Source organism: Theileria annulata, chromosome 2 (assembly GCF_000003225.4).
Source record: "Theileria annulata chromosome 2, complete sequence, *** SEQUENCING IN PROGRESS ***".
Classification (NCBI taxonomy): Eukaryota; Apicomplexa; class Aconoidasida; order Piroplasmida; family Theileriidae; genus Theileria; species Theileria annulata.
The window spans coordinates 1066827-1087388 of NC_011099.1; the positions used below are offsets into that span (position 1 = coordinate 1066827).

The window sequence follows — 20562 nt, forward strand, 5'->3', positions numbered from 1 at the left end:
TTCATTATATATTTTTTTAAATTTGTAGTCATTCTATTAAACTAATTTATGTTTGATTAATGAATGATTCATTAAACGAACAGCTTAATGAGCTAGGGCATCACGTTTCATGTTTGTACGTAAGCTCGGGGGAACAACTTGACGATATATTTCGTTTACAATATTTATTGCCTTAGTAACTGATTTATTAAAAATATTTAATTTTCAGTTCAAGGTTTGTAAATGATATGCGTGGGATTTCCATAAACGTTGGCAACTTCTTTTCATCATTTTTACCGATTCTTGATTCCTTCGTTATTGGACCCACAAATTTAATAAATCCAAAGGACTACCTTTCACATTTTAATAAACTCTCAGGTATCTAGTTTTCTACTAAAATTTATCACCATTTCACCTACACATTTTGAATTTGTCAAGAACATTTGTTTAAACCATTATTCATTATTTTTTAGTTGCTGATCTTTTGGATATTTCAAAGTCAGACCAGACTATCTCTGACTGGAAGGACCTGAGAAACAGATACTTGGCCTCTGGGATTAACCTGGAGGATATTGGACTCTTTAGAAGTTCCGTTGAGCTCCACAACGACTTACTTCAGGAACTGGTTAACCGCACTTCAGACTTTGGTAAGATTCCGTTTAATATTATAATATAAACATTTATTTATCATCTTTTAGATAAACCACAAAAACACTCTGAGGCTAACCGCTTTTTGCAACTAGGAGTCTCTAAGCAAAGAAAAAACAAAGGTAACAATCTACTCCACTAAATAAATGTATTTATCTAATTTAGACCTACTGGACTATCTAAACTCAATTTCTTAAATAAAAAAATGTCTCTACCCAACTGGAAAGGCCTCCTGAAATGGTCACTCTCCAAAGTGGACCCGAAAAGGAAAGGTAATAATTCTAACTAAATATAAAAATAATGAATATAGACGAAGTGAAACAAATGTCTAAGGAGGATTTGGAGTTCCTTGAAGGAGCTTTATCTTCAGTAAATGAACATGAAAAACAGGTTGCAAACTCAGTTTCAGAGGTCAATAGGATCTCTAAGGCGTTTATGACATCAGAAAACGGAGAAAATAAGAATAAAGAAATAGAGTTTGATAAAAAGGTTCTGTTGGAGTCTATGCAGAAACTAGAGGAGTACTTTGAAGAACACCCTAGCAATGCTACAAGTCTTGCTAGACAAGGACTCCTAGAATCTTTCACTCTTTTATTAAAGAGTGATGATATGGAAGTGTTGTCTTCAACCCTCTCTGTAAGTTTAATAAATATAAATTCAAGATTATTTCATGTTCTTTCTCAAACAACGAGTCTGTTCTTGAGGAGGCCTCCAAAACTCAGCTGGTTCCCAACCTCCTCAAACTAAAAAATAAGTTAAAGGACACTCAACTCGAGCCCAGGCTTATAACTGCCATCTCATCGTCAATTAGAAACTGCAGGAGAGCTGAACAGCTCTTTGTTACACTGGGTGGACTATCTTACTTAAAGGATTCTCTTGAAAGTACTAACCTAAAGACTAGGGAACGGGCTATTCTTCTCTTCAACCACTTCATATCACTAGACAAGGCTAGTCGACTGATAATGGCAACATTAAATCCCTACAAAATATTAAACTTGCTTTTACCTCTAGACCCTGAAAATAATGGTATTTCTACTACTACATAGCCATTTTTAGGGATTCAATTTACCGAATTATCCTGTACTCTAGTCTTCCTAATTCTTCAGAAACATTCGTAAGTTCTGCTTCATTTCATAATCAATTAGTAATGCATTTACCGGCGAAGAGTTGAATGAGGTGTCCAAGGTCCTGGACAGGGAACTCCAATCTCTTGGGTCACTAAACGCAGTTGATTATGAAAAAGCAAAACAAATGTTAGAAAAAAGCAAAGATTTAGTTTTAATATAGTGAACATTTACTTATTTGTTACCCTAAAGGGGGGATGTATGTTTCATACAGCCGAGCCGAACTCACTGGCGAAAAATTAAAGAATCTTTCTGCCTTTTGACACTGTATTAGAGATTTGAAACATACGATTTAAATAAACGAAGAATTGTACTTGTATTTCTGAAAAATCGGAAACACACAGTTCAACGTTTAGGACTCGCAAAGCGATAATGGGCTATGTACTTGCATCTTATGTGATGAAATAACATAGCCCACGTAGGTTTAGGGTTCTAAGTCATCATGCAAATGCTATGATGACTAAAGTAAATGTTTTATGATCGTTATCATGACTTCGTGTTGGGTTTATATATTGGGTGGCTATCCTAATGTGTATACACTTCCTTCCTCTGATTCCACGATTTATTTGTACCAAAATTTTATGTATAGTACACATTTTACAATTTTAATTGTTAAATTTTATTTTTTTAAATTTAATTCCATTTTCTAGTTTGATTTACTAATTTGATTCAATAGCTTTTTAACAATTATTTATTATTTACAATTATTACAATTATTAGATTTAAATTAGTTGTTAGATTTTATAGATTAGTTGTTGATGTATTTATTTCCTTATATAGTTTACAATCCCCAACCCTTTTATCACCACCTATAATATATATTCTAATTTTTTATCCATTATTGTATTATATTTAACATATTCACCTTGTATGTAAATGATTTTTAAATAAATATGCCATTTCTTGTCACAATTTCCTTGAATTTTCTTAAAAAATGTACCATTAGCTGTATTATTACCAAATAACATGTATTTCCCTGATAAGTTGTACAAATGTATTAAAATATATGACAACACACTATCGATTGTTTTTACCAACTTTAACCGTGGAAATATCCACAATTCTAAAAGATTTCACCATCGCAACGTTAAATTTATCATTAAAGCCGATTTTAAACTACACAATTATCATACTAGTGCCAGAAATGCCGGAAATATACTCGTACAAAATAATTTCAAGACACTCGGGTCCCAATTTAGAGGATTCAAACCAGACTACACGAATCTTCTGCTCCCATCAACAACCTTACACCTAAATAGGAATTTATGCAGATTCTTTTCCTCAAACCTAGATAAATTACCTACAAAAAAATATGGATTGTCGAAAATTATGAGCCTTTTGTGGCCATCTGATACCAGATCAAAGCTGAGAATTCTGTTCAGTATGGTATTTCTGCTTTCAGCAAAACTGTCTCTAATTTCAGTCCCACTGTTTCTTACATCACTAATTAACTCCATAATTAAACCACCGAATGATTCTTTTGGAATAATCCCGAAGCTTGAAATGGTTGGCGTATCCTTCCCAGAGATGTACATCCCATACGTGTATTTGTTTGGTTTCGTATTTTCAAAGATTTCATCATCACTATTTAACGAACTGAGGAACTCATTGTTTAGCACAGTGACTGAACGCTCAGCGAGAGAAAACGCATCGAAAATGTTCATGAACATACATAACCTTGACATCGACTTTTTAATCCAGTCGAAATCCGGAGAAGTATCAGCAGTATTTTCTAGAGGAATAAGAGCAATCTCACAGATCCTGAGAATCACAGTTTTCCAAGTAGTCCCAGTGATTCTTGAATTCTCGCTAGTAACCGCGTTGTTATGCTACAAAGTCGGCCCTATGATTGCGACAATATCATCACTGACTGTGATTTTGTACCTACTTTTCACAACCCTAGTTACCAGAAGGAGGATGATCATCAGAAAAGAAATGGCAGACGCAGACAGAAAGGCATCCGGCCTTTTCCTTGATTCCATTACTAACGCTGAAGCAGTTAGATACTATAACTCACAGATAAAGGAACTGGAAAGGTATTCAAACCAACAAATGGATTATGAAAAACACTCAGTGGACGTACAAAAGAGTCTAGCTTTCCTAAACTTTGGACAACAGTTTATTTTCAACTGCGGCTTGTTCCTTTCACTTTTTTTAACACTTGGAGATATCACAAAGGGACTAGCAAAGTTTGATAATTTTATCATCGTTAACACTCTACTGTTCCAGATTGGAGTCCCCCTTAACATGATAGGCACAATGTACCGAGAAGTTAAACTGAGTTTCATTGATTTGCAAAAATTTTTGGACCTCGTAGGAGTGAAACCTAAAGTGTACGAACTACCCGAAGCCAAGGATCTAGTTCTCTCACAGGGGAAAATCGAGTTCAAGAACGTTAACTACTTCTACCCAACCACCGAAAATGACCCTCACATAATTCTTGACGACTTTTCCCTAACAATTCCTCCAGGCAAGACTATAGCGATTGTCGGAGACTCAGGCTCCGGAAAGAGCACAATTTGTAAATTATTATTCCGCTTCTATGACCCTAATTCTGGATCAATCTTAATAGACGGTCAGGATATAAAGACCGTGACTCTGAAGTCGTTAAGGTAATTTAGTTTAACCATTATTCATAATAATTTTAGAAACACGTTGGGAATTGTACCTCAGGATGTGGTTCTGTTTAATGAATCAATCGCCTTTAACATTTCATACGGTAAACCCGACGCCACATTGGATGATGTTATGGTAAGTTTTGTTGATGATAAAATTTTCAGAGGGCTTCAAAACTGGCTGGTATCCATGATACCATTATGGGCTTCCCTGATGGATATGACACAATTGTCGGAGAACGAGGAATGATGTTAAGTGGAGGTGAAAAGCAGAGGATTGGTATTGCTCGGTGCTTTCTAAAGGACCCTCAAGTACTGCTTTTCGATGAGGCTACAAGTTCACTTGACTTTAAGGCAGAGTCACAAATCATAAAGGTATTTTTTGGTTTTCATGTTTATTTTTAGACTTTTAAGGAGATGGGCTCCAATAAAACCACTCTTATGATCGCGCACAGGTTATCTTCAATGTTGATAGCTGATGAAATCGTCGTTTTCCACAAGGGGAAAATCGTTGAAATGGGGACACCTCTTGAGCTCTGGAACAAGACTGGCTATTTCAGACAAATTGTAAATTCATTTAATTTAAAGTCCAAAAGTGATGAAACGACACGTTAATTTATTGAATTTCACAATACACTCATACATACACTATATTAAATTATATATACACTTATATATATAGTTTACTAATTTGTATATACACTATAGTATGTATAAATATTTAAAACATTAGTCCCTTTTGGATATTTGTTGTATTTTAGTGATGAATAGAAAGTTAAAATGTTTGTTAACGTATGAAACGATTTTGTTTATGAAGTCAGTTGTGATTTCTGTCCATGGCACCGTGGCCAAGTACATATTGTAGTCGTTGTTATACTCGACGTACACATTCAAATACTAAAATATTTAAATAATTTTAGGCAGAGGAGTAAAAATTTGTAACTAAATAAATATAGAAATAGTAAAATCTAACTTCGTATGAAAATAATGCAGACTTTCTGTAGTCTGAGTTGTATAGGAACTCAACCACCGTTCTGTATGACGAGAGTATGTATTTGGTCATATTCCCGCAGGAGCTAGTTTTAAACGCTGAGGAGAAGAACTGGCCCAATTTCTTGGAGTAGAACATCAGATGTAGTATTTCGCATGATAAATCTCCTCCTGATGGAAATTCCAGAGGCGTCGCAAGCAGTGACGATCTTAAGTCGTCCAGGCACTTGGACTCTGTCATAAGACGTTTGGAATCCTCCAAATGTCTAGAAATATTGTAAAACTGCTCCTGCTCTCCTGAGGTTGATATGCAAACAATGCCTATTTCCGGCTCAATATAATTGACGTATCCGTAGGTGAAAGCTCTATATATCAGTCTAGTTGTTCACCACTTACTGATCATTAAATGATGGCAAACATATAGGCGTCCAGCTTTCCTGCTGTTGTAACGACTGCGATGCGATGAGTGTATTGATAACGGTAGAAATATCTAAATCATTAAAAATTATTAGGTGTGGAGAAACCCATTGGGCACAAAGTCATGGTCTTTGACATTGTAACCATCGCCACTCTTTTTGACACTACTATAAAGCAACATCTGAAAATTAATGAAAGGAACTTGAGTACATTATGTTATCTGTCCTAAATTTGGTGAAGTATGACGACAGGAGGTTTCTTGTGATTTGTGAGAGTGGAAGCGCTTCGTATGCATAGCCTTCAATTAATCCTAGGCATCCGCTCATGTTATCCATCAACTTATCGATAATATTCTGTGTTCCTCCTAATAAATTCTGGACGTCGTACGAGGGCCTTTTGATGAGTATCCGTTCAACACCTCTGGTCAGTATTGATACGACCTACGGGAAATTTGAGTATACAAAAATACCTGTAAGTGAATCACGCATAGAATCTTGTAAACTATCAGTGGCGAGTAACCGTTATCTGATATTGAGAAGTAGCATAAAGGTCCTCTCTCAAGATATGTAAAATGTAATTTACCCACCGTTACGTAGCGTAAACAATCTTGTTCTGAATAGTCCGAGAGTAGACTCGAGACCTTAGAGGCGATAGCAGAGATGGTTCCTGGTAAACTTTATATATAAACTGGAACATACCGTAAAATGTCAAGGAAACTTCTGATTCCTTCCGACTAAACAGTTGTGAACAGAATCAAGAGCAAACAATAGACACATGTAAAGATAAATAATTAATTAAGGAAGAACCTTGAAAAAAGAGGTTTTCCAGCGAATGTGAGACCGTAAACATCGAAAACCATCTTTATTAATAAGGTACTTTACAGAATCTCATTGAAGGTTACACAGTCCTCATTTTCAAAATGAGGAGGAATTTTACACAATATTCTGGTCATTTAAAAGACTCATTAAAATTACAACATCCTGATGAATGTGAATGAAAATGAATTAATTTAACTTAATTTTTTCAACGATGAATGGGGGATGAGTGAAATGAACACAAATAACATATTTTATTTTGTATTATATTATTTTCACTCGGTTATTTCAACCATTTATAGTCAATTCAACATGTATATTTATTTTTGAAATATCTAGTAGTATTTTCATAAATTCCATATTTTAATATCGTATTTTTATAATTATGAAAATCACAATCTTTTCCTAATTTTAATGTTATATCGGCTTCATTAATAGTTTTAATGATTTCATCCCAAATTTTAAATTTCTCAATTTTAAGTCTATATATATCAATTTTTGATATTTTGAAGATACACTTCAAATTTTAAATAAACATGAACTGTATAATGCCTAAAATACAAATTCTGAGCCCACAAAACTCTGATAATTAGTCAGAATCCAAAAATTTTAACTTTCTAAAGATGCAAAACGGGTTTCTAAAATATGATGAATGGAATGATCTAATCTGGATATACAACTCCATCTCACCTTCTGTAACATATAACATATCAGGATCTTTAATTGGTTTAAACCATGAAGACAAGACTATAAAACATATACATAGCTTGAAAACAAACAGCGACGCCTACAATATCGTAGATGATTATAATTGTTATTGCGGATGTTACGATAACACAATTAACTCACTGGGTGTTTACGAGGAGTATCTGTTGGTAGGTAAATCTAAGGATTTGTATGTGGTTTCTAAGGACGGATACAGAGTTATGAAAGTGCTGTGTTCATCAGCTAAAGAAGAAATAACATTAGCAAATACGATGCATATTTCCTGTGCCGTATTCCCAACGACCAAAAATGACCCAAAAATTGTACTTTCAAACAACTCAGACGAGTTGTATTTTATTGATGCGTGTAAAGGACAAATCAAGTCTAAATTAAATGCACAAATCGAAAACTCAATGGAATACAGAGATAAGATAACATCAATTTCAGACTTCATGTCAAACCAGTCGAACAGCTCGTGCTATTATTCATATCAGCCTGAGTATCCAACATACGAATCACCAGATTATTCAAGTGTTCAATATCCCACAGAATATAAAAATCAGGATTCAAAGTATGGACAATACACCCCAAGCACCTCAAACGACTCGCCATCATTTGGAGAAAAACAAACGTTCAGTTTTAGTTCCATCGCTGAAAAGTACGGAGATATTAACTCAATACCGGAATTCGTACCATCAAGTTATTCATTTACACATGAAACAAATGAAAATGCATATGAACACAATAACAATTCTAACGAATACTACACTTCAAACTCATTTGGGTATAAATCTGCTAATAGCTACGGAACATTTGGTACGGGATATAATTACCAAAACATGCCTTCAACTAAGGAATATGTCGAGAGGGAAAATGGATCTATAACCTTGGAGTGGATACTGAGTGAGATGAAGCCGTCTATTATGCTCCAAAATGATTTTGTAGACTCGACTTGTATAGGAACATGTTCAGGGATTTTACACATAGTCGATAACAGAATTAACAAGATAGTTTCCTCAGTGTGTTCACACAGTAACCCAGTTTACTCAATTTCAGCCTCCAACAACACGATAGCAACTACTTCCTGCACATTGTATCCGTGCCAAAACACATGCACATACCCATACAACACCCAAAGCTCCTATAACTCAGGTTTCATGACACTTTTCGACCCAGTGCTCTGCCTCTACGACATAAGAATGATGAAGAGCTTTAGCATGGTCTTCCACAGACCACTCTCTAACCTTTTCATAGTGCCGAAAAGCGATAGGCTATTCGCAATGTCACCCGACGGGAAAATCTTTGATTTCAAAATCAGTACTTTGGAGTATAAAATGGCGTTAGAACCAACTACTGGTTCAGGATTTCAGTATGGTTTAGAAGTGGTAGGTAACTTATCGGGTGACAGTTTGGAAGTGTTTGTTAGTGATTCAACTTACAATTTTGAGTCTTTAAAATTACCAAACGAACTGAAAGAGGATTTTGGATACAGTAGCGAGAAGTTGCCGAGGAATTTGTCAGAAATCCCAATATCGGAAAACAGAGAATACAATAACACGCCATTCGCCTCAATGGTTGGGACCTTTGAAGGAGATGTCGCACACACATTCGTGCAAATGTTCTTTTTCCTGCCCAAACTGTCCTCAATCCAGTACCACATTTGCGAACTATCCAACTGCATAACGTGCCAAATAGGGTTTGGACTCCACAACCTTCAAGTATATTACGACAACAATAAGGAAACAAGTAAAGACACCACTGATAGTAAAATAAGGAAGTTCTCAAACAACCTGCTATATGTAACACAGCTGCAAGAACTCATGCTGATTGAAAACGAACCGACGCTGAAGACACCAATACACCTGTTTCTATGGGTGCTAGAAAAGATGAGTAACGAGATGTACAACTACTACAACAAAAATAATCTAAAGGTGACAACCAGCCTGATAAAGGACCTGTTTTCATTCTCCAAGAAGACAATTAGTAGATGCCGTAACTATGACCACGTGAACGTGGTTGTTAATGTGGGAAACTATTGTGTAGACTATTCTGAAAGTAGTGAAACACCCAAAAATAATAGGACTGTATCAAATAACACTTCATTTGATTACTGTAAGGAGTGCAACAAGGTAGTTGAATGTGTAATAGAAATAGAGTATTTGAGCAGTCCCAACTTACTGCTCATCGACTTCATCAACTACAGAGTTGAGAACATTCCCAGAGAATTGGTCTTCAATGACCACAAGTACAACCTCGAGTGCTTCTACTTCACACTACCAGCAGAGAATCTTCACTACAGGTCATTGGCATGCATCAAATTACCACAAAATTTTAAGGTTAGATTTATTCTAAATTATTAATATATATTTATTTATTTTTTTAATATATATATATATAGACTGAAGATTATAATTGGATTCTAATCAATGATGGTATTGTAATGTATGTTGATGAAGACGATGATGTGTTCAACTTTACTAAAAATTGCAAAATTCTGCTCTTCGCAATTTACTCCAAGGCTAGCACAGAAGAAAGTGGTGAGGACAAAAATCATAATGAAAACTTTGTTGGGATAGAAGAAATAATACCCTGCGCAAATGTAGAAAATAACATAGTTTCAATCAAGAACAGATTAGTTCCGTTACCCTATCCCACCAAGAAGATCCCGGTGCCACCTTATGTCCTGCTCTCTGAACATAACATTGCTCATAATCCTCTGGCTCATAATAAAATAAAAACCTTCACTCCAATATCAATCCACGAGTTAAATCTGATTCAGGAGTCGAATTTCATGTTTGCGCTGGACATTGAGTATGTCAAAACTGACTTGAAGAACACCCCTGTCAATGACAGCTCAAATGAGAAATCTTCATTTATTGTTAATGAGGATGAGAACAATTACTTGTACTCTCTGGCAAGGTAATTTTTTATCTGAGATTATTCTTTAGGGTTACTGCAATTAGAGCAAATGATGATAATTTGCATGGAGTGCCTTTTTTGGATCACTACATTTTAAACAATAAACCTCCCAAGGATTACAACACCAGGTACTTTTATCCACTAAATAGTTTTAAAGGTTTTCTGGCATCCGTTCCGGTGATTTGGAGCTCAAGTCTTCTCTACACTGGCTCACAACTCACAAACTCATTTACTTGAAGCTGAGGTACCTTATTGATAATGGCTGTAAGGTTATTGGTCATGGTCTTGAGCAGGACCTTCGGATTTTGAACATTTGTGTTCCCAGTGGCTGTGTGATTGACACTCTGGAGCTTTTCTGGATTCCTGGTAAGCGGTACATGTCTCTTCAGTTTCTGTCCTATCACATTTTGAACCAGAAGATCCAGGTTTCTGAGCACAACTCCATTGAGGACGCCAAGACATCACTTCATCTTTACAAGTAATTTTTAGCCTGTTTACTAATAATAATAATAAATAGGCTTTTAATAACTATCCTTAAGTGGACTAATTCTTACTAATTAATTACACTAACCTTAACCTTAACTAGCCTTAACTAACCAAACCTTAACCAATAATTTTAGGTTTTATTTGAACCATAAAGACAATATCAAGACAATTGTAAAGAACCTGTACGACGTTGGATACAAGACTAACTGGAAGGTCGACTGACATGTAAAATATACTACTAAATTAAAGTGGCTTAAAAACTTCTAATGTTATTTGTATCACTGTATACACTACGTATATCACACCAGTGTAGGTGAGCACGTGACTGAAGGTGACCTCGCCGTTCGGAAGCCTGAAGACGTAGGAGAGAGAGAATATGACCAGAGCGTCAACCAGAGTAATGAAGGTCCCGACGAAATCAAACAGCTTGTAGGACAGGGGGTGGTTAGAAATGTTGTACTGGAGTATCGAGGAGTAGTTGATCTTGGGAAGGGTGGTGAAGGTGAAGAACAGAAATAACCCAAGCACCATCACAAACAGCGACGCCCACTTGATGGGACAGTACCTTCGAACCAACACAACTGCAGGCAATAACAGTATGCTCAAGCTACTGAAGAACAAACATCTACAATTTTATATTTACATTTGCTTTATTAAAAAACTCACCTTAGAATAGTATTCTTCCTTGAAATATACAGGTTGTGGTTTGAGTTGTTTTTGATTTTGTACGTCACGTAGATCCCGTATATGCTAGTTCCCAGCTTACACATTGATATCAGGCACACTGCGAACAGGTTCATCCCGCAGACGTCCAAGTCAGCGAACCACAAGTTATCGTAGCCTAAAATTTATCAAATGAACAAATATTATCTAGTAACTTACATATCAGTGGTATGATAAGGAGAAAAATAGAATTTTCGTAAGACGTTTCAAACGAGAAGTAGAGCAGGTTCCTGAACAAATACTGCCTCGAGTAGATTATTCTGAATCCATCTCTAACGTGCCTCAGCTTATTGCAGAACTCGTCCATGACTGTGAGGAACGTCAGGTTGATATTCCTGGAGTACGCCAGGTAGTTCGTCGACCTTATAATTGGCATCCCAAAGATATAAAAGGACAGGGAAGCCAGCGATAAAACCAGAAACGTCATGTTAAACACAAACAATAGTATAAATTTATCTAAATGAATATTAAAATAGTATAAATTTATCTAAATGAATATTAAAATAGTATTAATTTATCTAAATGAATATAATAGTTGGTTACTGTCAAAATTGGTGAATTTATCTATTAAAAGTATTATAATTGAGATTGGGACTGATATGAAGATGAATGAAAAGTCAAACACTAGCTGGTAAACGTTGTTCATGTACTGGTGTAAATTATCTGGGATCAGTATGTTGTACTGGTGTGACATCCTGTCAATCCCTTCATAGTCCAAATCAACTGTGTTGGACAGTGATATGTGGAACCCATCAACCAGCATCAAGCCGACAAAGAATACCCAGTAGTAATTCATCTTGTCATAAAAATCTGAAACATTAATCTTGAAAAGTTACTTACATGACAGTGTGTAGAACAATGGAACTAGAACTGACCATATCATCAACCTGCACAAAGTTGTAAAACAGAGCAGTTTCCTAATATTAACAACCTAAAGATAAAATTATTGTGTTTTATTAAATTTATCTAATTCAAACTTCTGCAATCAAATTCGATACGAACGATCCCATCACCAATGCCAAGTTGAAAATTGAGCGTGTAATTGATAATCCATAATATGAGGAGCTGAAATTTTTAATCAGGACTCCAATCATACTCCACCAAACTGCTGATTTCATTACGTTTGCTAGTTGTCCATAGAAATAATTTTTACAAATTGTTGTGGTATCTACATTATTTAATTCGGAGCGACCATGATCGATTAACGATTCAATGGAATCATCAACTGACAGAAGGAGTCGGTCTGTTTGCGATATGTTACTGGATGAGAACGAATCGGAATATGAAGAGGAATCTTCATCCAGGAGCGGTGAGGTTAGCATGTTATCTACGGCCATGGTCGCGTATTAGGGTTTTAGATTTATTTAATTTCTAAATCTGTACAAAACATTATTTGAGTACTGCACACACTTTATTTATTAAAATTATCAATATTTTACAAGGTAGAATGCATTATGAATCAATTGTCAATTTTAGAAACGGGCTGGGTGGTACTTATGCGAGCAATGAACTTATAAAACAACTTATTAAAAGAAATAATATTACAAAATCCTACATTTAAGATGAAACATATATTACACAAGAAAATTTACTCTACAAATCATGGTAAGGAATAGGGAGTTTACATATAGGGTATTTTCTTTCAAATATTATTAAAATCAAATTATAAACACATTTGTAATAATTTACAATTAATGATTTGTGATAAATAAATATATAAATGTTCTAAAGGTTACAAATACACACTATTGAGATATGGGACAAAAACATAAAATTCATATAAAATTCCAGAAACTAGTTGCTAAGATAAATTGATAAAAATCAAAAACCTTAAAATTATATAGAAGAATTAAATATATGCATAAAAATAGTCAGATATCTCAACCTTCTTCAAGATTAGGCTTAGTGGGATATAAAGATCATTGAAGAAGTAAGAATAACAGAAAGATAAATAGTTATACAAGAGAACTGAAGGGATAGAATGTCTAAAAATGGGAGATAAATAAATCTTCGAGACAATTGAACAAGGAAGGATGTAATATTAGAAAACTAGCAAACACATTAGATATTCTATTCGGATTTCCAAACAAACATTATATTTAAAAATTGGAATAGGGGGAATTTAACGAATTGATCTTTGGAATCATGAGATATATCAAATTTAATCATATTCTATGGGGTAAAATTATATCCACCCGCCCCGAGTGCTGAGATACCATGGGTACCATGGGGACCCTGAACCGCCCATACCTTCTCGGCCTCTTGGCTAAGATCAATTTGTAGTACCTGTTCTTATCAGCGTGATAGCTGATACGGGTCCAACTGGACTCTGTATTATCACGGTTATTTTTCGTTGGGTTAAGAGATTTACCGAGCTTGCTCGTCACTCTCTTATCGCGTTGCCTTCCCCTTACACTCCCGGGTTGAGCGGTGCACCCACAAACAGCCCTCCGGGGCTAACAATCAATAATACTTCAAAACTTTCTAGATAATATGTATGTATTGGTTTATATATAGTTTATATAGTTTGAAGATGAGCACGGAGATACCATTTAGTGTATATAAAATTTAGTATATTAATTAGGTCAGTTTCTTTTTGTCTTGAGATTCGATCTTCTTGACATCAACGCCCCTGTATCCTGAGAAGTAAATGAGAGTTGAGAAACGTACCTCCATATTTGATAAGCTGGAGCATAGGTCTCTTTAAGAGTCTAGCAGGCTTGCAAATAGGCTCAACGTCGGCCCTGAAATTTTTAGAAAAATAAAAACAAACCATAGAAACATCGCGTTAATAAAGTACCTCTTATCAATGTTAAAAAGATGAAAAAACTGCCTTAGAAGGTACTTTACAAGAAGATCGAGAGTTTGTTGAGAAACATCGTTCTCATACATTAAGCTAAAAAAAATAAATGATTTTATGCGTACACTCGGATGGTCTCAGAAAGCCTGAAAGGATAAAGATCCTCGTCCTCAGTAGATTTGTCCAACTCGAGAAGAAATTTAATCATGTGGTTCTGAGTGTTGTAGTATTCCCTAGTGAACAAATACTCGGGAACCTAATTAATAAAATTAAGAAGTAAAAATAAAATACCTTACGACGACGTAACCAGTGCCTAAAAACTTCGTAGAAAATCTCAAGAAGGTAGTTCTTGAGAAGAATCCCCTCAGGAATCTCAATCATGGCCCTACGGTAGAGAATCCAAACATGTAAAGTCAAAAAATAGGCCCTCTTGTTATAACCATCTCCAATGTCAAAAACTAAAAAAAGTAAAAATAAACTAAAAAATAATTAATACTCTCAGTAAGTCGGTCATTTTCAAGACGTTCAACACAAAGGTGAACCATGGTGGAGGCAGGCTCGTACAAGTAACTCTCCCTAATGAAGTAAATTTGCCAATAAAGTACCTGAAAGGCCTAGTTAAAACCTCCAAAAAACGAGGCAAGTCACAGTTGGGGAAAGGAAGGAGAAACTTGGAGGTCTCGGAAACAGAAATGTCGCTGATGGGATCATCCAGAATACGATTAGTGTACTCGAGAGCATGGTTCGGGTCGAAAGTTAGAGCCTTGGAGTCAAACTGAACAAAGTAAGGCTTAGAGTCATCAGGAGTCTCAATTTTATCAGATTCTAAAATTATAAGTTAGATAGGAGAAATAAGAGTAGTACCTGTAGAAGATAAGTTAGGTATATGGTTCAAATTAGACGACTTTTCCAACTTATCAGAACGAGTTGAGTAAAAAGAAACAACATTTGATTTACAAAGATACACTGGAGGATTAAATAAATTTCTGGGTTTAAATTCAACAAAATTGCGATAATAGGAGAGGGTTCTACAATTAATGTTTGTTGAGATAATAGAATTTGAGAAACTACATCTAGAAATTAAGAAATTAGAAGAATATTTTACAAAATACATAATATATTAAAAATTTACATAGTTTGAAAACAAACAAATATATAAATAGTGCTTGTGTAGAATCATTCTATATTTTGAACATTGATGCTAATATATTCTGGAAGATTATGTAAATTTATTTTAAATTTATTGTAGGTTGTAAAATATGAGTTTATCCATAATTAAATTATTAGAAAGCTCATTTTAACTAGTTTGTATATTATACACATTGTTAACTAGAGTTGAGGATGTAATGACCACAAAGATAACCAAAGATGTAGCCAAAACCTTGTCTGAACTAGTCTCAATAAGAAACGCAGAATCTTTTCCAAGGTACCAGAAGCCTTTTGTAGATTATCTAAGGCTCAAGTGTGTGGGAGGAGCAGGAGGAAGCCCAGTAGAAAACCAAAAAAGGTCAAAAAAATTAAATGGGCCAGGATATGGAGGCCATGGAGGAAGTGTCTACTTCAAAGCAACACACCTTGTAAGCGACTTTATACACATAGAGAGTGTAATAAAGGGGAAAAGTGGAGGAAACGCTCATGGAACAAGCAGAGGACTCCATGCATCTGATACAGTAATAAATATACCACTGGGGTCGATTTTAAGAAAGAGAGTCAGAAGAGATGACCGAACTCGATGTATATTCTGGTAACAAAAGTAATTTTAACAAATTGTAGGCACCAGTTTCTAAACCCAGATGAAAAACTGCTGATAGCCCGTGGAGGTAGAGGAGGGCTCGGCCCCTCATGCTTTAAGAAACATGATAATAGACTAGCTGAAGTAGGAGAGTCAATAACTTTAGAACTTGAGCTGAGACTCTTTAACGACGTTGCATTCATTGGTCTACCAAATAGTGGAAAGACTTCTCTAATTAGCTCACTCACCTCTTATATGACTAGGATAGGACCAGAGGAAGGGTCTACAACCAGACCTCATATCGCACTAATTAAATTTTTGGATGGAGTTGATATACGTGTAATGGACTTGCCTCCACTTTCCCAGAATACTGATAAGGACATGGTAAAAAAAATCACCAGGCACCTTTATAGGTCCAAACTAATAGCATACGTTATAAGTGCCGCTGAAGATGGAGACCACATGGAGACTCTCAAATCTCTCAGGGAAATAGTATCCGGTTCAAAGACTTTCGTCGATTCCAAGCTTGAGATGATCATAATGACCAAGTGTGACATGATTCACAGGAATACCCTCTTCAATTTGGACAGTCTGTACTATAAATTGCTGGACTCTCAGCCTGAAATTCCGGTGGTTGCCACTTCCGCAACTCACCGACTTGGTCTCGATAGGTGTGTGAGAACCATTCGAGACTTGCTGTACCCACGAAATGTAACATATACTAAGCGTGAACTAGTTGAAAGCTATGAAATTAAACTTTTAACACCTTAATGTTTTAATTTTTTAAAACATGTTGCCATAATATTTAAATGTCCACGTGGTATAAACATATATACTATTACTTCTTCTCTTGGGCGGGATCCTTTTTCTTGAGAAACCTTGTAAATGTGTCCATTAGGATCAACGTTAGCATTGCATGAGGAGCTACGCGAACATAATATGTAGCGTATGATGAATAAAACCTTAAAACTCCTCCTTGCTTGTAGTTTTTCACAATACAGTCCAGAATACCGTTATAGCCAGCTCCTTTCTGACTTTCCTTCTGTATGCACGTCTTCACAAAATCGAACGGAAGGCTAAGGGTGACTGCGAAAAACCCTGCCACTGCGCTGGAAAGGCAAAGGTGTGGTAATGTTCCTTCCTTCAGATACTTGGCCAAAAACTCCTTTGACTGTTCAAATGAAGACAACATTCCCAAATTCAGGCTCATGGCTCTAACAACTGTAGGAAAAGACCCCTTCCACAAATTAAACAGGCCTTCATCTCTAACTATTTTATATATTGTGTTGAATAGTCCTGTATAATTCTTTCTGTGTTCAGCTGGCAGGGACAGGTCTGACTGCATTCGGACCAACGCCAAATCTGCCGGATTTCCCACAACCGCTCCGACACCTCCACAAAACAAACTCAGGACACACTTTTGATAGAATGGTATAGTGTTTGAGTTGTTCCTTTTCTTGAGGTAGTCTGACGTGGTTCTGAAGAGCCCCAATCTTGTGGTTGTGTATAGAAGCTGTCTTGCGCACGCTGCGTCCAGTCCTTTATAAAATGATAAAACACCTTCATTCTTCAAAATGTTTGAAAATACTGTAAAAGGGGACGATTTGAGATTTTGTGTGGATGCCAGTACTTGGATTCTAACCTTGATCATATCTACCGGCTGAATAATCAGGGTTGAAGTGCATCCAGAAAGACCTCCTAAAGCAAATGGAATGTAAGGGGTTACGTATTTCCTCATTGGTTGAGGAAGAAATGGCAAATGATAATCGGACATGATTCTAACAAAGATAAAGCTATATGATAAATTTAAGAGATAAAATCAAACTCATAATAAAAATTTTAACTAAAAAAATAAAAAATAAAAGTAAAATAATAAAAAGATTAAAAATATAGTGATAAAAATTGAGAATGATATGAAAAAATTTTCAAGAATTTTATTAAATATAAGAGATAAATAATGTGTAGATAATACAAAATATAATATTTAAAAAGGAGAATGGAGAGTGGATTTATTACATAGATTCACCAAAGGTGATAATTGACAGGATAAGTCTGAGTAGTGAGTCTATGAAGATAAATGGGATAAAAGGACTTGATTAGATTAAAATGATTTTAAAGTTTTGATTTTCTGATTAATGTAATCCAAGGCATTGTCGAAGGAGGCCGACTTGTTGATTGTCAGAACTGTAGTATAGTCTTCAAATTTAGAGATGCCCTTGTGTAGAATACAGGGGTCGATTTCGGACAATGTGTCAATCCACCTTGTAACTTGATCTAAATACGTTTATATGATATTTAAGTGTTACCTTGTGTTACTTTCCTCGACCCGTACTTTAGTATGAAATCGACTAGAAACTCAAGTTTCATGATAGGTGAAGTGTCGCTGACTATTATTTCTAGAAGAATCTTGGTGAACCACCGCATATCGATCCAGAACTTCAAATCATTCTGAGGATCAGGGGCTTGATTACTCTCGGCTAACTTTTTAAGGTTCTCACGAATCCGATTCATACCAGGGGTGTCCAGGAGGTCAACCGACAATGGGGAAATACTATCGGTCCTCATCCTTTTCGATGAAGTTTCGAAAGAGTCTTCAGCCATCTTGTATGACTTGCAAGGAGTGTTATCCAGGCAGCCAAACAAATCAGACCTGAGTACACTTCGAACTGGAGTAGTATCCCTGATTGGAGTATCATTCATCCTAGGAGTACTCATGGGAGTTGTATTCATTCTGGGTGTAAAACCTCTCATGGGAGTATCATTCATTCTAGTAGTATTGATTCTATTAGTACTTAATGGAGTAGTGTCCCTGATGGGAGTAGATAAGTTGGACCTAAGGTTCTTCTCGGGAAGATCAGCCATGGGAACGTCGAAATCCACCAAATTCTCAGAATCGCACTTTAGTGACCAAGTGCATAAAATAGTCTTGAAGAGGAAACAGGCTTTCTCGTAGTCCTGGTTATTGTAGCAGCAAGAAAGGTCCGGACGAAGGATCCTTATGTTTATATCATAAACCTTATCGGTAGACTCTTTGTACTCAGTAGGATACTTCTTCCTGAAAGACTCACTTATCAGTACCCATTTTACACTAATCAGGTTGGGAGCGAGCCAAAGAATCTTCCTCAAATGATCCATTGTGAATGACCTGCGTGACAGACGTTGAACTAGAGTTCTGAAAATACGGAAATATGGTTTGTCATCCCTCTTCATGGAACGATTGATCACAGTGCAAATATTCTGGAAGTGCTTGTGGAGAACTAATAACTCGCCTGATAGTTTGGACCTGCACATCTCCTCCCTAGTCAATGTTACGTTTGACATAGGGTTGAATGGCATCCGGGACATCTCAGCAACACTGGTATTAGAAAACCTATCCAAACTATCACCTTTAGAGGAGTGGTAAGGTAATCTGTCAAAACTAGAGATGGATCGGATAGGAGTGAAATTAGGAGTAGATTCCCAGAGCGGTCGTCTAAAAGATGAATCGGAAACGTCAGCCTGGGAATTCATCAAACTAGTCAAGCTTCTGACTGGACTCTGAGTAGCAGATAAGGAATCAGCATCAGGGTCCTGATTCTCGAAACGGTCAGTCCAACAACGAGAACTACCAAGAACCTGTAAAGATCTCCGAACATCAGCAGTGTTAGAAGAAAGACCCTTAGTACGTCTCACAGAGTTAGCCAGTATAGGGTTCTTAGTCTCATCGTCACTGATGTTGACGTGAGGCTCATCCAGCCTCGTGCGGATACTGCTCAACACATCCAATCTCCTAGTAGATGAACGTACAGATTTAACAGGAGTAGTAGTTGACGGCGATGTAGAGCCGGAATTTGAGTTAGCAGTTTCAAGTGTATCCACGGGAATAGAAACAGAATCATCAAAAGTTGGATCAAATTGTGAAATATTAGAAATATCCTTAGAACTAAATTCGTTCTTCAATCGGTTCAAACGATCAACAGATGTAATACGGGGAGATTTACAAACATCCGCAAAGTCACTATCAAACACACCAGCATTAACTTCATTACAGTACGAAAATTCCTTCTTTACAGATTCATTCTCACTAACCGTCCCAGGTAAATCCAAGTATTCATCGGACTTCCCAGTACAGCCAGCGTTACCAATAGGGGTGTAAACATCACCTATGTTTGCGCTACCAGAATTCAGATCAGATCCTTCTACGCATTTTGTAGAATCACAACTATCTGTAAGATCTGTACGTTTCCTAGTAACAAACGCAGTAGAAGGCAAAAAGCACTCCATCCTTATATCAATATATTACAAATCAATCAATAAATATCCATTCATATTACACATCGATAATTTCTATCATTTCAAATATAATACGCAAATTTTATACATTAAACACACATGTTAAAACGACATCCTAACCTTCAACTAAAACAAGTCAAAGATAGCTAAACATGTTAGAAGAGCATAGATAAATCAGTTTAATGAGGAAATCAAGAGATTACATATTAAATTATTATATCCCATCCACATTCAATTTAAAAATGGATACTCATGGCCCCATAGCCAAATGGCATTTTTGAGATACTCAAATGACATATGGAGTTAACACATTAGTAAAAACAAATAACAGATAGAA

The 20562-nt window shown here is 35.9% G+C and overlaps 10 protein-coding genes across 10 annotated transcripts, besides 25 other annotated features; 5 read left to right on the top strand and 5 right to left on the bottom strand.

The window, feature by feature from the left end:
- Positions 1–59: 59 nt before the first annotated feature.
- On the top strand, positions 60–769 carry TA13300 (uncharacterized protein; the record flags this gene model as incomplete). Its single annotated transcript, XM_947164.1, has 4 exons — positions 60–175; positions 209–357; positions 453–626; positions 678–769. 4 exons carry the CDS (start codon positions 60–62, stop codon positions 767–769), a joined length of 531 nt encoding a protein of 176 aa, XP_952257.1.
- A 63-nt stretch (positions 770–832) lies between these two features.
- On the top strand, positions 833–2033 carry TA13295 (uncharacterized protein; the record flags this gene model as incomplete). The annotated part of the gene is made up of 7 exons (XM_947165.1): positions 833–899; positions 938–1263; positions 1290–1653; positions 1684–1741; positions 1773–1880; positions 1915–1950; positions 1997–2033. The coding sequence occupies 7 exons, from the start codon at positions 833–835 to the stop codon at positions 2031–2033; spliced, it is 996 nt and encodes a 331-aa protein (XP_952258.1).
- Positions 2034–2717: 684 nt separating this feature from the next.
- TA13290 (ABC transporter protein, putative) lies at positions 2718–4981 on the top strand (the record flags this gene model as incomplete). The annotated part of the gene is made up of 4 exons (XM_947166.1): positions 2718–4363; positions 4400–4502; positions 4532–4741; positions 4772–4981. The coding sequence occupies 4 exons, from the start codon at positions 2718–2720 to the stop codon at positions 4979–4981; spliced, it is 2169 nt and encodes a 722-aa protein (XP_952259.1).
- Positions 3123–3191: a sequence feature (5 probable transmembrane helices predicted for TA13290 by TMHMM2.0 at aa 136-158, 178-200, 265-287, 291-313 and 377-399).
- Positions 3249–3317: a sequence feature (5 probable transmembrane helices predicted for TA13290 by TMHMM2.0 at aa 136-158, 178-200, 265-287, 291-313 and 377-399).
- Positions 3510–3578: a sequence feature (5 probable transmembrane helices predicted for TA13290 by TMHMM2.0 at aa 136-158, 178-200, 265-287, 291-313 and 377-399).
- Positions 3588–3656: a sequence feature (5 probable transmembrane helices predicted for TA13290 by TMHMM2.0 at aa 136-158, 178-200, 265-287, 291-313 and 377-399).
- Positions 3846–3914: a sequence feature (5 probable transmembrane helices predicted for TA13290 by TMHMM2.0 at aa 136-158, 178-200, 265-287, 291-313 and 377-399).
- Positions 4982–5095: 114 nt separating the features above from the next.
- TA13285 (uncharacterized protein) lies at positions 5096–6632 on the bottom strand (the record flags this gene model as incomplete). The annotated part of the gene is made up of 8 exons (XM_947167.1): positions 5096–5263; positions 5340–5721; positions 5775–5846; positions 5881–5940; positions 5984–6213; positions 6243–6439; positions 6472–6506; positions 6580–6632. 8 exons carry the CDS (start codon positions 6630–6632, stop codon positions 5096–5098), a joined length of 1197 nt encoding a protein of 398 aa, XP_952260.1.
- A 579-nt stretch (positions 6633–7211) lies between these two features.
- On the top strand, positions 7212–10694 carry TA13280 (exonuclease, putative; the record flags this gene model as incomplete). Its single annotated transcript, XM_947168.1, has 4 exons — positions 7212–9629; positions 9692–10212; positions 10242–10340; positions 10370–10694. 4 exons carry the CDS (start codon positions 7212–7214, stop codon positions 10692–10694), a joined length of 3363 nt encoding a protein of 1120 aa, XP_952261.1.
- Positions 10695–10941: 247 nt separating this feature from the next.
- On the bottom strand, positions 10942–12758 carry TA13275 (uncharacterized protein; the record flags this gene model as incomplete). Its single annotated transcript, XM_947169.1, has 6 exons — positions 10942–11323; positions 11365–11539; positions 11581–11877; positions 11965–12231; positions 12262–12352; positions 12399–12758. 6 exons carry the CDS (start codon positions 12756–12758, stop codon positions 10942–10944), a joined length of 1572 nt encoding a protein of 523 aa, XP_952262.1.
- Positions 10951–11019: a sequence feature (12 probable transmembrane helices predicted for TA13275 by TMHMM2.0 at aa 65-87, 102-124, 136-153, 158-180, 210-232, 242-264, 316-338, 353-375, 395-414, 424-446, 467-489 and 499-521).
- Positions 11047–11115: a sequence feature (12 probable transmembrane helices predicted for TA13275 by TMHMM2.0 at aa 65-87, 102-124, 136-153, 158-180, 210-232, 242-264, 316-338, 353-375, 395-414, 424-446, 467-489 and 499-521).
- Positions 11176–11244: a sequence feature (12 probable transmembrane helices predicted for TA13275 by TMHMM2.0 at aa 65-87, 102-124, 136-153, 158-180, 210-232, 242-264, 316-338, 353-375, 395-414, 424-446, 467-489 and 499-521).
- Positions 11272–11323: a sequence feature (12 probable transmembrane helices predicted for TA13275 by TMHMM2.0 at aa 65-87, 102-124, 136-153, 158-180, 210-232, 242-264, 316-338, 353-375, 395-414, 424-446, 467-489 and 499-521).
- Positions 11365–11372: a sequence feature (12 probable transmembrane helices predicted for TA13275 by TMHMM2.0 at aa 65-87, 102-124, 136-153, 158-180, 210-232, 242-264, 316-338, 353-375, 395-414, 424-446, 467-489 and 499-521).
- Positions 11430–11498: a sequence feature (12 probable transmembrane helices predicted for TA13275 by TMHMM2.0 at aa 65-87, 102-124, 136-153, 158-180, 210-232, 242-264, 316-338, 353-375, 395-414, 424-446, 467-489 and 499-521).
- Positions 11582–11650: a sequence feature (12 probable transmembrane helices predicted for TA13275 by TMHMM2.0 at aa 65-87, 102-124, 136-153, 158-180, 210-232, 242-264, 316-338, 353-375, 395-414, 424-446, 467-489 and 499-521).
- Positions 11804–11872: a sequence feature (12 probable transmembrane helices predicted for TA13275 by TMHMM2.0 at aa 65-87, 102-124, 136-153, 158-180, 210-232, 242-264, 316-338, 353-375, 395-414, 424-446, 467-489 and 499-521).
- Positions 11987–12055: a sequence feature (12 probable transmembrane helices predicted for TA13275 by TMHMM2.0 at aa 65-87, 102-124, 136-153, 158-180, 210-232, 242-264, 316-338, 353-375, 395-414, 424-446, 467-489 and 499-521).
- Positions 12143–12211: a sequence feature (12 probable transmembrane helices predicted for TA13275 by TMHMM2.0 at aa 65-87, 102-124, 136-153, 158-180, 210-232, 242-264, 316-338, 353-375, 395-414, 424-446, 467-489 and 499-521).
- Positions 12224–12231: a sequence feature (12 probable transmembrane helices predicted for TA13275 by TMHMM2.0 at aa 65-87, 102-124, 136-153, 158-180, 210-232, 242-264, 316-338, 353-375, 395-414, 424-446, 467-489 and 499-521).
- Positions 12262–12307: a sequence feature (12 probable transmembrane helices predicted for TA13275 by TMHMM2.0 at aa 65-87, 102-124, 136-153, 158-180, 210-232, 242-264, 316-338, 353-375, 395-414, 424-446, 467-489 and 499-521).
- Positions 12341–12352: a sequence feature (12 probable transmembrane helices predicted for TA13275 by TMHMM2.0 at aa 65-87, 102-124, 136-153, 158-180, 210-232, 242-264, 316-338, 353-375, 395-414, 424-446, 467-489 and 499-521).
- Positions 12399–12455: a sequence feature (12 probable transmembrane helices predicted for TA13275 by TMHMM2.0 at aa 65-87, 102-124, 136-153, 158-180, 210-232, 242-264, 316-338, 353-375, 395-414, 424-446, 467-489 and 499-521).
- Positions 12498–12566: a sequence feature (12 probable transmembrane helices predicted for TA13275 by TMHMM2.0 at aa 65-87, 102-124, 136-153, 158-180, 210-232, 242-264, 316-338, 353-375, 395-414, 424-446, 467-489 and 499-521).
- A 909-nt stretch (positions 12759–13667) lies between the features above and the next one.
- Positions 13668–13861: a sequence feature (U2; Rfam:RF00004).
- Positions 13862–14001: 140 nt separating this feature from the next.
- Positions 14002–15335, bottom strand: TA13270 (uncharacterized protein; the record flags this gene model as incomplete). The annotated part of the gene is made up of 8 exons (XM_947170.1): positions 14002–14060; positions 14092–14165; positions 14195–14317; positions 14347–14477; positions 14513–14679; positions 14718–14797; positions 14827–15046; positions 15086–15335. 8 exons carry the CDS (start codon positions 15333–15335, stop codon positions 14002–14004), a joined length of 1104 nt encoding a protein of 367 aa, XP_952263.1.
- Positions 15336–15567: 232 nt separating this feature from the next.
- Positions 15568–16724, top strand: TA13265 (GTP-binding protein, putative; the record flags this gene model as incomplete). Its single annotated transcript, XM_947171.1, has 2 exons — positions 15568–15965; positions 15995–16724. The coding sequence occupies 2 exons, from the start codon at positions 15568–15570 to the stop codon at positions 16722–16724; spliced, it is 1128 nt and encodes a 375-aa protein (XP_952264.1).
- A 67-nt stretch (positions 16725–16791) lies between these two features.
- On the bottom strand, positions 16792–17727 carry TA13260 (oxoglutarate/malate translocator protein, putative; the record flags this gene model as incomplete). Its single annotated transcript, XM_947172.1, has 1 exon — positions 16792–17727. One exon carries the CDS (start codon positions 17725–17727, stop codon positions 16792–16794), a length of 936 nt encoding a protein of 311 aa, XP_952265.1.
- Positions 16846–16914: a sequence feature (4 probable transmembrane helices predicted for TA13260 by TMHMM2.0 at aa 20-37, 120-142, 214-236 and 272-294).
- Positions 17020–17088: a sequence feature (4 probable transmembrane helices predicted for TA13260 by TMHMM2.0 at aa 20-37, 120-142, 214-236 and 272-294).
- Positions 17302–17370: a sequence feature (4 probable transmembrane helices predicted for TA13260 by TMHMM2.0 at aa 20-37, 120-142, 214-236 and 272-294).
- Positions 17617–17670: a sequence feature (4 probable transmembrane helices predicted for TA13260 by TMHMM2.0 at aa 20-37, 120-142, 214-236 and 272-294).
- Positions 17728–18054: 327 nt separating the features above from the next.
- TA13255 (uncharacterized protein) lies at positions 18055–20216 on the bottom strand (the record flags this gene model as incomplete). Its single annotated transcript, XM_947173.1, has 2 exons — positions 18055–18227; positions 18260–20216. 2 exons carry the CDS (start codon positions 20214–20216, stop codon positions 18055–18057), a joined length of 2130 nt encoding a protein of 709 aa, XP_952266.1.
- Positions 20217–20562: the final 346 nt, after the last annotated feature.